At 46.1% G+C, this 14,837-nt stretch overlaps 1 protein-coding gene across 1 annotated transcript in view; it reads right to left on the bottom strand.

The window, feature by feature from the left end:
* The window catches only part of tspan12 (tetraspanin 12), a 49,530-nt gene that overhangs the window by 1,380 nt on the left and 33,313 nt on the right, over window positions 1-14,837 (bottom strand). Inside the window, exon 7 of the mRNA XM_072485226.1 lies at window positions 8,485-8,628. Within this exon, the coding sequence (XP_072341327.1) occupies window positions 8,485-8,628 (144 nt within the window). The remainder of the gene's footprint in view (window positions 1-8,484; window positions 8,629-14,837) is intronic.

The following is a 14,837-nucleotide window of genomic DNA, read 5'->3' as shown; positions in this document are numbered from 1 at the left end:
AATGCCGTTGGCTCCTCATCAGCCGGCCCACTCGCAATGCCCCGAGTTCCTAACGGCGCGGGACACGTGTGGTCTGAGCCGGTGTGCCGGCTGTGGATTGTATCCAGCGCCGCCACATTCGGCGGGGATCCGTGCCGCTGGCCGGAGGGTGGAGAATAGCCGTTCACACCGGAAATCTGCCGCGACGGCGCTTCTGCCATTCTCCCCGGACCTGCCAGTCGCACAGTCGATGCGGCGCTGTTCGGAGGCCGCTGAAAGTGGCCCCGTGTCAATTCTCCGCAGTCGACCGGCCGAACTCCCACCGGCATGGTTTACATCTGGTACTATCCGGCGGGAGCTCGGACCCGCAGCCGTGGTGGTGGTCCTGGTGGGGGGGAGCGGGGGGAATCTGACTCCGGGGGGGGCCTCAACGGTGGCCAGGCCCGCGATCAGGGGCCACCGATCAGTGGGCCATTGTTATCTGGGGGGGGGGGGGGGGGGGGGGGGGACTTACCTTTCTCCACTCGGGCCCGCTGTGTGGCTCCGCTATGTCGACGGCGCCCGCGCCGAAGTGGGCCGCCGCGTGCTCGCGCGGTCGTGCGGTCTGGATAGCAGGTCTCCGCTGGCAGCCAGAGCCGTGGGACAGTCGCCGGGGCTCTGCTAGCCCCCTGGAAAACGGAAAATCAACCCGGACATTCGAGGAAAAAGTCCCGAGTGATTCTCACCCGTTTTCCGCCGGGCGTGGGGACTTAGTCACCAGAAGGGAGAATCCCGTCCTAGTTTACTGGGCCAGAACGTTCTGGCAAAATATCAGGGAGATTAAGGCATTGTTAGTGTGTAAACCATCCAGCAACTTATGGCAAGGAAGGGGGACGGCTGTGATTTGCAAAGTTCTGCAAGCTGCTGGTTAATTTTGAACACTCTGCAGTTGGCCCTGCAAAACAGAAACTCACTCTCAACCCCCTCTGCAAGTTTCAAGAAATATCTGCGTTTGCAATGAAATTACCAATTAAACTCACCACAGAAGGTTATACTGGCCATTAACATCATTAGAATTCTTTTAATGGCAAAATGTTATGCTTGTGAATTGTTCTTCAAACTCCTAGCAAGGGAACAACTGAAGTCCCATGTCTGCAAATTGTTCTTAGGACAATTTCTAAAATTAAAAACGCTTAATTTAATATTTTTCTTACTTCTGCATCATTTGACCCCTCTGCCTCAGGGCCGTAATTCTCTGATCGTTGAGATTCTCTGTTGCCACCAGCAACGTACTACCACCCACAGGTTTCCCGGCAGCCTGGGGTGGCTTCAATGGCGAATCGCATTGACAAGCAGCGGGAGCAGAGAATCCCGTTGCTGGGCGCAGACGGTGCGTCACCCAGAAACAGGCAGCTGGAGGACCCGAGAATCCAGCCCCAAAACTTTCTTTCCCTGTCTCTTCCTGTACCTAATCCGACAAATTCACACTACTCCCTTCTCTGTTGTCCCTCTATTTGTTGCTTAATCCTTAAATCTTACTGTTTAAGAAAATACCGTGTGGTCCCATTGTTTTTGACACATGTCAGTCTGCATTTCCAGTGACATGCAGTGCAATAGAAATTGAGCCGAATGGTGAGGGAAGAGGTTTACCTCAGGGAGTGCGTGCACAATACTCCAATGCAGCTAATTCTAGTCCAAGGACATTTTATTAAATTTTGAGACCATCAATTCACCTTCTGTCCTTATTAATTTAATATTCTAATCAAGAAAAGTGGAATACTATGCCACTCAGATTCAGACACTTATAACAGGCCAAAATTCATGCTTACACATACACTCCTCATGCATACACATACATACACACACACACACACACATACACACACTCTCAGACACACTCTCACACACTCACTCTCACACACATACTCTCAGACACTCACACACATTCTCACACACATACTCACACACTCACTCTCACACTCATACACATACAGACACACACACATTCTCACACACATTCTCACTCTCTCACACTTGGACAGTCTCACACACACTCACACACACTCTCACACACACACAAGCACACACTCATACACACTGTCACACACACTGATACACGCACTCAGACATATTCCTCATACAACACTCTCACACACTCACACAAACACACGTCACACACTCCTCATACACACTCACACAATCTCTCACACAAACACTCACACACTCCTGACACACATACTCCAGCTCAGACATATTCCTCACACAACACTCACACACACACACTCTCACACACACTTTCACGCATTCTCACACACACTCACACAAACACACTCTCATACACACTCCTGACACAGTCACGCACACTCACACTCCTCACACACACTCACACTCACACTTTCACAAACACACACTCACGCACACATTCTCACACACACAACACGTGCATCATCTGTTTCTTCTGTGATGTTGACTGAGAGATAAATATTGGCTGGGCCCTCAGGAATCTCTGTTCTTCACAACAATGCTAAGGATTCTTTTACATTCCCCTGAGAGAGCAGGTCGGGCCTCATCCGAAAGACAGCGGACGGGATTCTCCACTCCCCCGCCGTGTGTTTCTCAGCGGCTCGCGGTGCACTGGTGGCGGGGTTCTCTCTTCCCACTGCTTGGTCAATGGGATTTCCCATTGAAGCCGTCCCACTCCGCCGGGAAATCCACGAGTGAGGGTGCACTGCCGGCAGGAATAGAGAACCACAACGGCTGGAGAATTCTAGCCAGACTCTCTGCATTCCTTCAGTACCGCACTGTACTGTCAGCCTCTATTATTGTGCTCAAATCCTGAAGTTGGACTTAGCCCAATTTGTACATTGCACACCAGAATGTCATTTGAACATTATTGTAGAAACACAATGTTTTGAACTTGCAAGCTGAGGGAACCATCTATTATTTATTTGTAAGTCAGAACATTTTAAAGGATCCTTTTTCAATAAAATGTTTATGTGCCATAAATATGCCGTAAATATTCCAACCTTTACAGAGTAATATGGTCACAGAAATTGTACCATCTTAGTAAAATGAATCATGTAAGTATTGCCAATAAGATGCCGAGAGAGCAGTATTTTACAGTGACCACAGAAACCTTCAAGTGGGTAATGTTCTGATCTTTCTTCGTGGTGGTTTGTGGTTCCCTGTAAGTGCCACTGAAGGGCAAATAAGAACGAGGCCCTAATTTCCGCCTACTTTCCACAGCGGTTCTTAGGGATCAGGAGTTTGAGGCTCTGTCTGAGGTTACCTGCCTTTCACTTTAATGTGTCCCTGCCAGTGAGCATATGATGCCCCTGCTGCTACCGTGCATTATCCACCTACAGACGCAAGATAATAATGACAGCGACTCAGCTATCACGGAACTACTGCCTCCTGCATGCCGTACTGCAAATTAAATGCAACGCAGCAGATCATTGTCTGAGATGAGTGCTGCAAGATATGAAGTAAATATACATTTCCTGGCCTGTGAAATAAATTTAATGGAAGGCACTTCTGCATATCCCTGAGCTCTGACAAAGAAACAATGTGCACCTATAAATTTCATAAATCTTGCCCAAATGCACACAGCTGCAAGGACATTTTCTAACAAATCACTTGATGTTCTGATATTCTCTGGTGGCTCTCACTTGTAAATATATTCAAGGTTAGTGATACCCTTCAGCGCATAATAAATAGAGTGAGGGCACTTTGAATCACCACTGATGGGATGATTTCTGAGGTGCTGACATGCTTATCTCTTGGACAGCCTTTCGAACACCTGGATCTATTTCCCAAAGGATTGAATTTCGTAATATCTTGGGTATAATTTCTTGCTTGACAGATTTCAGTGGATGTCAACAGGGTTTGGGGAAAAAAAAGTAATATTCCATAGGACAAAGGTCACTACCTAGAAATAGTCACAGTCAATTAACTATTTGAAAGCTACCGACTACATCATTGTGTCTTTGTGGTGTTCAGCTCCCTATGTTACAGGCATGCTATTTAGCACACTCTTGTTATGTCAGTTCAAAAATTAGACCAAGGTTTGGCAGGTTATTAATTCCATAGCAGTTTTTGACCAGTCGAAGAGTCTGTTTCTTTCGGTTTCAGGTAAAACAGGAATGGCAAGGCAGCAGAACTCTGTTACTTCAACTTCGATAAAAAGGCAAGCAGAGGTTAAAATGTAGGGAACAGAAAATGAGATGAACAAAAGTCAAGTTGAAATACAACAGATGAAGTGATTAGGGGGCAACAGGGATTAGGGGAAAGGATTTCCAGAAGCATTTTTTTAAACCTTCACACAATTGAAGTAATACTTTAGTAGTCTAGAGGTAAGTTTTTGTTGACACCTAAATAGCCACCGGCAACATTCCTGCATCATTAAGGACTTTTCAGTGTCAGGCTCTGAAACCAAATCTGTAACGCAATGCACCCTCCAGAGACAATCATGTGGCTGCTCTCCATATTGAAATGCTATTGCAGACAACTATCAAAAATAATATAAGCATTTTACATTCGATGAAAACCTCATTTGAGTTGTAAACGACATTTGATCTCCGAACATTTACAACGCAAGCTTTAATACCTCCACAAATTTAGAATTCGCTCTTACATTCATGTGTTCGCGTTACATTTTATTGCTTTAGAAATCTAGTGCTTTAAGAGCTATAATAAACAAAAGTGCATTTACGACCAAATAAATTTCTGTTTACACTGCTCCACATACAATTAACCGGTACCATTAAAAAGTTTTAGAGTGTAATATTGTATTCGAAAAAACTTTTTGGGAAAAAGTATGTTTCAGTGTTTTGCATCCAGGGCAAAAAACACTTCCCAACGATGGGAGTTCTGGTTTGCTACTGTGTATTTATGCTGCTACAGTGGGAACTTTCGCACATATAATATAAACACTAACCAATTCTTGATGTAAACAAAATGAGAAAAAGGAAGATGAAATGTGAATGCTTAGTTCATTATCTCCTGGCAGAAATCACTTCTCAATCAACTGCAAAATGCCTAAGAGACCTACTTTGGCATAAAAAGCATTTATTTGTTAACTAGTTCTGGATGATTTACTTCTTCCCAGTTAACAAAAAGCTTCATTGAAATGCACTCCATTCATGATCATATTACCGCAAAGCCAATTCAACACCAATTGACTTAAGCCAGGTTTCTGCTCGTCACACTGCTGCCCACTAATACCTGAAGGCTCCAATTCTATTGCAAAACCAAAATTAAGCACCGAAGAAGGAGAGCCAACGCTTTAAATTGGGAAGTCACGACCAGGGAACGTTAAGCATGGCTTTCGAAAGTACGAACATTGGAGAAGCATGGGAGGGCTTAAGGAAAGTAAGAAATGAACAAGAGCATAAGAGATTGAAATGATTCTCGCAGGTCGCCTGGAGGGCGGAAGAGTCCACAGGGTAAATGCTTGTCTTTGCTGCCAGGGTGATAAGCTGGAGGAGTGGACCATACAATGATATTCATTTACTAACGTTCCGGTAATTTCAATAGAATGAAAATCAGGCAGATCTTACAATGGATGGGTGACCAGGTCTTGCAGTGAAGAGAATACATCACCCCAACTCTAGCCTTGCTTTACATAAATATATGTAATTATAATAATCTTTATTGCCACAAGTAGAATTTCATGGAATTTCTTAGCATTTACAGAGCAGAAGGAGGCCATTTGGTCCATCGAATCTGCACCGGCCCTTACAAAGAGCACCCTACTCAAGCCCACGTATTTACCCCATCCCCGTAACCCAGTAACCCCCACTTAACCTTTGTGGACACTAAGGGCAATTTAGCATGGCCAACCTACCTAACCCGCACATCTTTGGACTGTGGGAGCACCTGGAGGAAACCCACGCAGACATGGGGAGAACGTGCAAACTCCACACAGACAGTGACCCAGCCGGGAATCGAACCGGGGACCCTGGAGCTGTGAAGCAACTGTGCTGACCGCTATGCTACCATGCTGCCCAAATGTAAGTAGGCTTACATTAATACTGCAATGAAGTTACTGTGAAAATCCCCTAGTCGCCACATTTCGGCATCTGTTTGGGTACACAGAGGGAGAATTCAGAGTGTCCAAATTACCTAACAGCACATCTTTAGGGACTTGTGAGAGGAAACCGGAGCACCCGGAGGAAACCGGAGCACCCGGAGGAAACCGGAGCACCCGGAGGAAACCGGAGCACCCGGAGGAAACCCACGCAGACACAGGGAGAACGTGCAGACTCCATACAGACAGTGACCCAAGCCTGGAATCGCACCTGGGACCCTGGAGATGTGAAGCAACAGTGCTAACCACAGTGCTACAGTGCTGCCCACAATATATATGCTCACAATTAATATAAAATGTCATTGTTATCGGTATTGGGAGAATTGATGTGTGCGTTTCTATTAATCAGTCCATTAATTATGCTTGGCCCTCGATTTTGTAACCATATAATTATTTTTTCCAGTACAGGGTATTTCAACGTGAGCAACTGGAGCTGATTAAAAAAGACTTCATCTCCCTGTCGTCATACATTTGTGATGCCATGCTACTCTACATTGGAATAATCACATTGTACACTTGATATGATTCTTGGCTGGGGTACCACAAAGGTGTAGCTTTGCGTTTGAGACAAAGCAAAAATAAAACGTTGATCCTCTTCCATTTTGTTCAGTAATTAGCGAGTCAGCTATTGGTTAGTATGAAGCAGCATTGGCGTTGGTGGACGCCAGTATCTGACTTCCCCTCAGCACTGAAAGAGAATGAGTGAAAATTAGTTGCCTAACTCGGACAAAAAGAAATTACAAACGGGCAGCTTGGCTTTCCATATTGGAAATGCCCCTTATTTGAGCATCACATGCCTACCCTCTATTGCCAGGTCGAACCTCTGTAATTTTATAACTAGGGTAGCATTTGGTGCTAGTTTGTGGGAAATAAATGTAGCTTAGCACTTAAGGATGTAATGGTCTTTTGTATATCTGATTTTCCATCGCTTCTGTAGATTTTGCGCTTTTCTTTCATACGAACACTTAAACTAAGCATTCCCAGTCAAAGATGCCACACTCTCTGCTGGAGTAGTTTAAACAGATCAAGATTAAGACATGGACATTGTCAGTCCATTGTGGAAGTTTTCAACTGCATGTTAGGCAGCATCCATGAGAGAATCAAAGGCTCCAGTGAATGCTGAGCCACACCTCATGACTCCCCTGCAAAACCCAAGTTCAATGCACCACCAAAGGTGTATTGTGACCATCTGCCATTATCCACATCTACAGGCAGGTTCTTTGTTTTGGCAAATGATTACTGTATGCAGAAGCTTCAATTCCTAGGAATGATGAGACTGAGAACCTAACAGCACCAACATGACATGTAAAGGCTTTGTTAATCATTTTTCTGCATAGTCGTCCAGAAGTATCGAATTGTGGTGTCATGCTTTGGGGTTTGTATGAATATGAAAGAAAGCTTGGCAGGATGACCAGTAACCGGCATTGCCTAATTGGCTGCAGTTGCTAAGGTACCACAGATACTATCTGCAGGTCCTGGAAGATACTGTTTTCATCAGCTTTGCATCAGCAAGTGGCCAGATGCAGAGCTACGCCCTTTGTTGTGAATAGACCTGGGTATAAAATGAAACACATGCCTGGAACAGCCAATGCTCTGGCTGAAGACATGCTGGCACCTCCTTCCAGGCACCCTGCAATCCTATCCCATTGGGATGAGCAGTAGAGTGGCTCACAAGCACCTCATGCATCACGACCAATTTAACAGCCATCAGCTGGAATGGATGTTGGGTTGCTTCATCACTAGCCTGCAGAATCATACCCACACAGTGGATTCCTTTTGCTTCATCAGATCCTTAAAGTGCAGAAGGAGGCAATTCACCCATCGGGTCTGCACTGGCCCTTGGAAAGAACACCCTACTTAAGCCCACACCTCCACCCTATCCCCGTAATCCAGTAACCCCACTAAGCGGCAATTTATTCTGGCCAATCCATCTAACCTGCACATCTTGGGACTGTGGGTGGAAACCGGAGCACCCGGAGGAAACCCACGCAGACACGGGGAGAACGTACAGACTCCTCACCAGTCACCAGAGGTCGGAATTGAACCCGGGTCCCTGGAGCTGTGAGACAGCAGTGCTAACCACTGTGCCGCCATGCCGTCCCTCACGTTTGTTTACCATTTCATGCTCCTGTCCTTTTTCAGGCAACTTGGCAGAGAGTGTCAATGGGCCAATAACCAAGGAGCTTTTCCAAAAAGAATAGGGGGTTTGTCCCCCCTATTCAGACACTCCACATCCCATTTAAATTTCACCTCTGCGGGACCTGCCACTTCCAGCCCCTATCCAAATGATAATGAGCTGACCATGAAAAATGTCCTTGGGAAGGGTGCACTGCATTTCCAATGAGACGAGAACAAATCTCCAACCATTTGCGAACCTTATCATTTAACCACATATTACTATTTATTTAATAAATGTCGAAAGGACTCAGCCCTCTTACCTCTTGATAAATATCAATGAAATGCCCATTGTGGGCGTGTTCGGAGCATCCTGGAAATTCCCGAATGCAGCAGGAGTCAGGAGGCCTCTCCATTTCTGTCATATCCAGCCAATCAGTAAAGTACTGCACTCCACAACACTTGAACTGGAAAGAATGATAAAATTCACAGCATTCTAAACTTCATGAAATGTTTCAAACCAAAACTATCCAGTGATCTTTTGCTGCATAAAATAAAATGTTTTCCATCAAAGTTCACCTGAAATAAACCTGTCAGTTGTTGTAAGTTTGCATTCAGAGAACAGCAGGGAGTTCCTAGTGGCCCTGCCAACATTTATTCTCTGAACCAACACCAGCTAAAATAATGATCTGATTATCTATCACATTGGTGTTTGTGGAACCTTGGTTTGTGCAACATGTGTATGGCACAGTCCCTGCACTGCAACAGCGACCACACTACAAAAGTGATTCATCATAGAATCATAACGGTTGCAACAGGGAGGGAGTCTATTCAGTCCATAATCTCCATACTAGCTCTCTGCCATAGCAACTCAGCAACTCCCCGTAGCCTTGCAATTTTTTTCTCTTCAATTAATTTGCTGCCAATGGAAACTTTTTCTCCCTATCTATTCTGTCCAGAGCCCTCATGAATTGGAACAGCTCTACCAAGTCTTCTCTCAGGAGAATAGACCCAACTTCTATCCACGTTCCTGGAGACCCTCACTTCTGCGACCGTTCTCGTAAACCTTTTCTGCACACGCACTCTAATGCTTTCACGCTCTTACTGAAGGATAGTGCCCAGAGCAGGACACAATATTCCTGTTGGCCCAAACCAGTGTTAAATAAAGGTTCACCATGACGTCCTTGTCTTTGTACTCTCCGCCCCTATTCATATCGCCAGATCCCATATATCTTATTAACCATATTTTGCCACATTCAATGATTTGTACACAAAAACCTCCAGGTCCCTCTGCTCCTGCAGTCACATCAGAATTGTGTTTTTTACATTATATTGTGCCTTCTTATTCTTCCGACCCAAATGCATCACTTCACACTTCTCGGCGTTAGATTCCATTCTATATCTATGTCTCCTTGAAGTCTATCTCCTTAATCATTCACGATGCTTCCAAGTTTTGTATCATCTGCAAATTTTTGAAATAGTGTGCTGCACACCCAGGGTGCGATTCAACAACCCCGTTGTGCCCAGTGTGGATCCAGGTACAAAGGGTGAATCTCGCGCAAGCCCCAAATTGGGCTCCATGCCCGGCGTGAAACCTCGCCCAAGTCACCCAACTCGTTTCACCCGATGCGATCTGGATCTCACGCTTGCTGGATTCAGCCGGCCTGGAGATTTCACCAGGACGCTGTTTAGTACTGGTGCACAGAAACGTTGACCAGTCATAATGGCACTTGGGGGGAGGGAGGGAGGGAGTCTCCCAGGCCATTGGAAACCCCCGGGTGATCGGGGACAGGGCAGGGTGGAACCCTGGAGCTCCTTCACCACAGCCAGACTGGCACCCTGGCAGTGCCATCTTGGCACTCTGGCACTGCTCGGTTGGCATTGCCAGGTAGGAGAGGATGAGGGGGGTCCCTGGGGCATCCCCAAGCTTGGGGGGTCAGAAATACAGAGAGGGGGGCCTGAAAAGGAGGGGGGGGGGGGAAGATCGGACAAAATGAGTGACCCGATCTGCGAGCAGCCTTGATGAGCTTCGGCAGGATGACCCTCTATGCTCAGCCTTAGTGGGGAGAAACTCCTTGAGGCCAAAAGAAACGGCAGAGCGTCATTGGATAGCATTCCTCTCAGCTGTAGCCAGTGAGAAACACCCCACTAAATGCACCATTCAGCGGACTTTACTGAAGCCCGCTGAATCACGCCCCAAAGTCCTGGTCATTAATCCAGGTCCACAGTATCTTATTCAATGGGCTTAAACCTTGCTGACAAGTCTGTGATGTGGCACTTTATTAAATGCCTTTTGGAAGTCCATGTACACCAGCCACATTACCCTCAGCAACCCTCTGTAAATTTATCAAGTTAGTTAATCATGTCTTGCCCGGAACAAATATGTGCAGGTTTTCTTAATTAATCCACAATGGTTGAAGTGACTGTTCATTTTGTCCCAGATCGCTGTTTCTAAACATTTTCTCATCACTGAGTTTAGACTGACTGGCCTGACATTGCTGTGCTTATCCTTACACCCTTTTCTGAACAACGGTGTAATATTTATGCTTCTCCAGTCCTCCAGCACCACCCGGTCTACGGTTGACTGAAAGATAATGGTCATTGCCTCCATAATTCCCATCCTTACTTCTCTCAGTATCCTTGGATGCATCCCATCTGAATCTGATGACTTATCAACTTTAAGTCCAGAAAGCTTCCTACTACCTTCTATTTACTGGTTTTAGACCATCCAGTGTCTTAATTACCTCCTCACTCACTATAACGATGGCACAGCTTCTACCTTGGTAAAGTGCTCATTTAATATCTCAACCATGCCTCCTGGCTCCATGTGTCAATCACCTTTTTGATCCCAAATTGGCCCTACTCCTCCTTTTACCACCCTTTTATTATTTAGAAGCCTATAAAAGACTTTTGAATTCTCTTTTATATTGGTTGGCAGTCTCTTCTCATTCAAAGTGCTGTGAAACATTGTAGGGTGGAGGGTTGCACCTTCCAGATGAGAGCCTGCACCACCACCCCCACCACCCCCCAATCCCATCCCACCCCTCCTTCGATGCTGACGAATAAATCGGCTGCCCATAGCTCACTGATCTCCTGCCAACGGCCAGCTGCACAGCATTTTCAAGATCCCACAACAGAGGGGCCATGCGACACCAGAAGGATGTCCCACTCGAGAAAATGGCCCTTGATTGGCGCCTTAATTGGTTTTGTTCCCTGCCTTCCTCAGTAGAGTGGGCTGCTGATTCCTGTGACAGCCCACCGCTGGGAATGTAGGAAGGAGGGGGCAGCATCAGTGAGCTGTCTTGATGGGGGCTTCTACTACTTTGCCGACTCCTTCATCTAAGCCCATTTCCACTGGAATGGGAAAATGCAGCTTAACGCTTCAGGTTGACGATCTTTCCCAGGAAGGTCTTTGGAGCACAGCAGTAGGCCTTGCAAAATCAACTTTTTTCCTCCCGTTATCTGCCTGGGAAATGCCAGATGGGTACCAATTCCTCCCCAGACATCTCCAAAATCTTTTTTGACCAGTCTAATGACCTCCCTTCCTTCCCAAGTTGTTCAAGGTTTCCAAACTCACCTCCTATCCCAAAGCTGGACTCATCCATCACCTCTATTTCCATTGCCCAATTTGACTTTCTCTCTCCCAACAGGTCTAAACATTGGTCCACATTTACAAGTCCTTCAATAACCTCACTGTCACTCTGCAGCTTTCTCCAGCCGCACACATATTCACACAGGACGGTCAAATCTAAACTCCTGAGCTTCACTCTTCTCTTCCACCTGATGGCCAGGTTTACCATTTGGAATAAAAAAACAGATATTTCTCGAGCTGCTCAGCAGATCGAGCAGGCTCTTTGGAGAAAGGCAGGCAGGATTAATGTTTCAGATCTACGATTCTTTCTCTGAGGTATCCAGCACTTTGTCCTTCCATTTCAGAGTTCCGGCGTCTGCACGGTTTAACTTTTTATCCAGCTCTTTGGAACCTAATCCCCAAATCCCGCTGCCTCTGTGCCTTGCTCACAGCCTTTAAATGCCGGCATAAAAACATCTCGTCAATCAATATTTTGATTACTCCTTGCAAACCTCCTGAACAGGTCTAGTGCTCACCCACATTTAGAACATAGAACATAGAACAGTACAGCACAGTACAGGCCCTTCAGCCCACGATGTTGTGTTGACCATTTATCCTAATCTAAGATCAACCTAACCTACACCCCTTCAATTTACTGCTGTCCATGTGTCTGTCCAAGAGTCGCTTAAATGTCCCTCATGACTCTGACTCCACCACCTCTGCTGGCAGTGCATTCCACACACCCACCACTCTCTGTGTAAAGAACCGACCTCTGACATCTCCCCTATACCTTCCTCCAATCACCTTAAAATTATGTCCCCTCGTGACAGCCACTTCCACCCTGGGGAAAAGTCTCTGGCTATCCACTCTATCCATGCCTCGCGTCACCTTGTACACCTCTATCAAATCACCTCTCTGCCTTCTTCGCTCCAGTGAGAAAAGCCCGAGCTCCCTCAACCTTTCTTCATAAGACATGCCCTCCAGTCCAGGCAGCATCCTGGTAAATCTCCTCTGTACCCTCTCCAAAGCATCCACATCCTTCCTATAATGAGGTGACCAGAACTGGACACAATATTCCAAGTGTGGTCTAACTAGAGTTTTATAAAGCTGCAGCAAAACCTTGCGGCCCTTAAACTCAATCCCCCTGTTAATGAAAGCCAACACACCATACGCCTTCTTAACAACCCTGTCAACCTGGGTGGCAACTTTGAGGTATCTATGTAGGTGGACCCCAAGATCCCTCTGTTCCTCCACATTTCCAAGAATCCTGCCTTTTACCCTGTATTCAGCATTCAAATTCGACCTTCCAAAATGAATCACTTCACATTTATCAAGGTTGAACTCCACCTGCCACTTCTCAGCCCAGCTCTGCATCCTGTCAATGTCCTGCTGTAACCTGCAACAACCCTCAACACTATCTACAACTCCCCCAACCACCGTGTCATCAGCAAACTTACTAATCCACCCTTCCACTTCCTCATCCAAGTCATTTATAAAAACCACAAAGAGCAGAGGTCCCAGAACTGATCCTTGTGGGACACCACTGGTCACCGACCTCCAGGCGGAATACTTTCCATCCACTACCACTCGCTGTCTTCTTTCGGCCAGCCAATTATGCATCCAGACAGCCAGATTTCCATGTATCCCATGTCCCTAACTTTCTGAATGAGCCTACCATGGGGAACCTTATCAAATGCCTTACTGAAATCCATATACACCACATCCACTGCCCCACCTTCATCAATGTGTCTCGTCACGTCCCCAAAGAATTCAATGAGGCTTGTGAGGCATGACCTGCCACTCACAAAGCCATGCTGACTATCTTTAATCAAACTATGTTTTTCTAAATAATCATAAATCCTATCTCTCAGAATCCTTTCCAATATTTTGCTCACCACATACGTAAGACTGATGGGTCTGTAATTCCCAGGGATTTCAGGGGTACAACATTCGCCTCCCTCTAATCATCCTGTACTACTCCAGTGGAGAGTGAGGACGCAAAGATCATTGCTAACGGCGCAGCAGTCTCCTCCCTCACTTCCCGTAGTAACCTTGGGTATATCCCGTCAGGCCCAGGGGACTTATCTATCCTGATGCTTTTCAAAATTTCCAGCACATCCTCCTTCTTAATATCAACCTGTTCGAGTCTATTAACACTGTTCACACTGTTCTCATGAGCAACAAGGCCCCTCACTCTCTAGTGAATACTGAAGCAAAATATTCATTTAGGGCCTCCCCCATCTCCTTAGACTCTAGGCACAAGTTCCCTCCACTATCCTTGATCGGTCCTACTCTCACTTTGATCATCCTCTTCTTTCTCACATAAGTGTAGAACACCTTGGGGTTTTCCCTAATCCTTCCCACCAGGGCTTTTTCATGCCCTCTTCTAGTTCTCCTCAGTCCATTTTTGAGTTCCTTCCTGGCTACCTTGTAACCCTCCAGAGCCGAGTCAGATCCTTGCTTCCTCAACCTTACGTAAGCTTCCTTCTTCCTCTTGACTAGAAGTTCCACTTCTCTTGTCATCCAAGGCTCCTTCACCTTACCATTCCTTCCTCGTCTCAGTGGGACAAAACAATTCAGCACTCGCAGCAAGTGCTCCTTAAACAATCCCCACATTACTGTTGTGCATTTCCCCCAGAACAATTGTTCCCACTTTATGCTCCTCAGCTCCTGCCTAATAGCAGTATAATTTCCCCTCCCTCAATTAATTACCTTCCCATACTGTCTATTCCTATCCCTCGCCATGACTATGGTAAAGGTCAAGGAGTTGTTTCCTGTGTGAAATTATGTATTTGGGTCATCCTTGAAAATGAAGAGTCCCATGTAAATACATGATGTGGAGATGCCGGCGTTGGACTGGGGTGAGTAAGAAGTCTTACAACACCAGGTTAAAGTCCAACAGGTTTGTTTCGAATCACTAGCTTTCAGAGCACAGCTCCTCCCTCAGGTGAATGAAGAGGTAACCTCTTCGCCTAGCCTCTTCATTCACCTGAGGAAGGAGCTGTGCTCCGAAAGCTAGTGATTTGAAACAAACCTGTTGGACTTTAGCCTGGTGTTGTAAGACTTCTTACCATGTAAATACAGTTTATAGCCCCCAGTTCTTTG

The sequence above is a fragment of the Scyliorhinus torazame genome, chromosome 19 (genome assembly GCF_047496885.1).
Source record: "Scyliorhinus torazame isolate Kashiwa2021f chromosome 19, sScyTor2.1, whole genome shotgun sequence".
Taxonomy (NCBI): domain Eukaryota; kingdom Metazoa; phylum Chordata; class Chondrichthyes; order Carcharhiniformes; family Scyliorhinidae; genus Scyliorhinus; species Scyliorhinus torazame.
The sequence above is the reverse complement of the archived record's forward strand: the minus strand, read 5'-3'. Positions and strand labels throughout refer to the sequence as shown.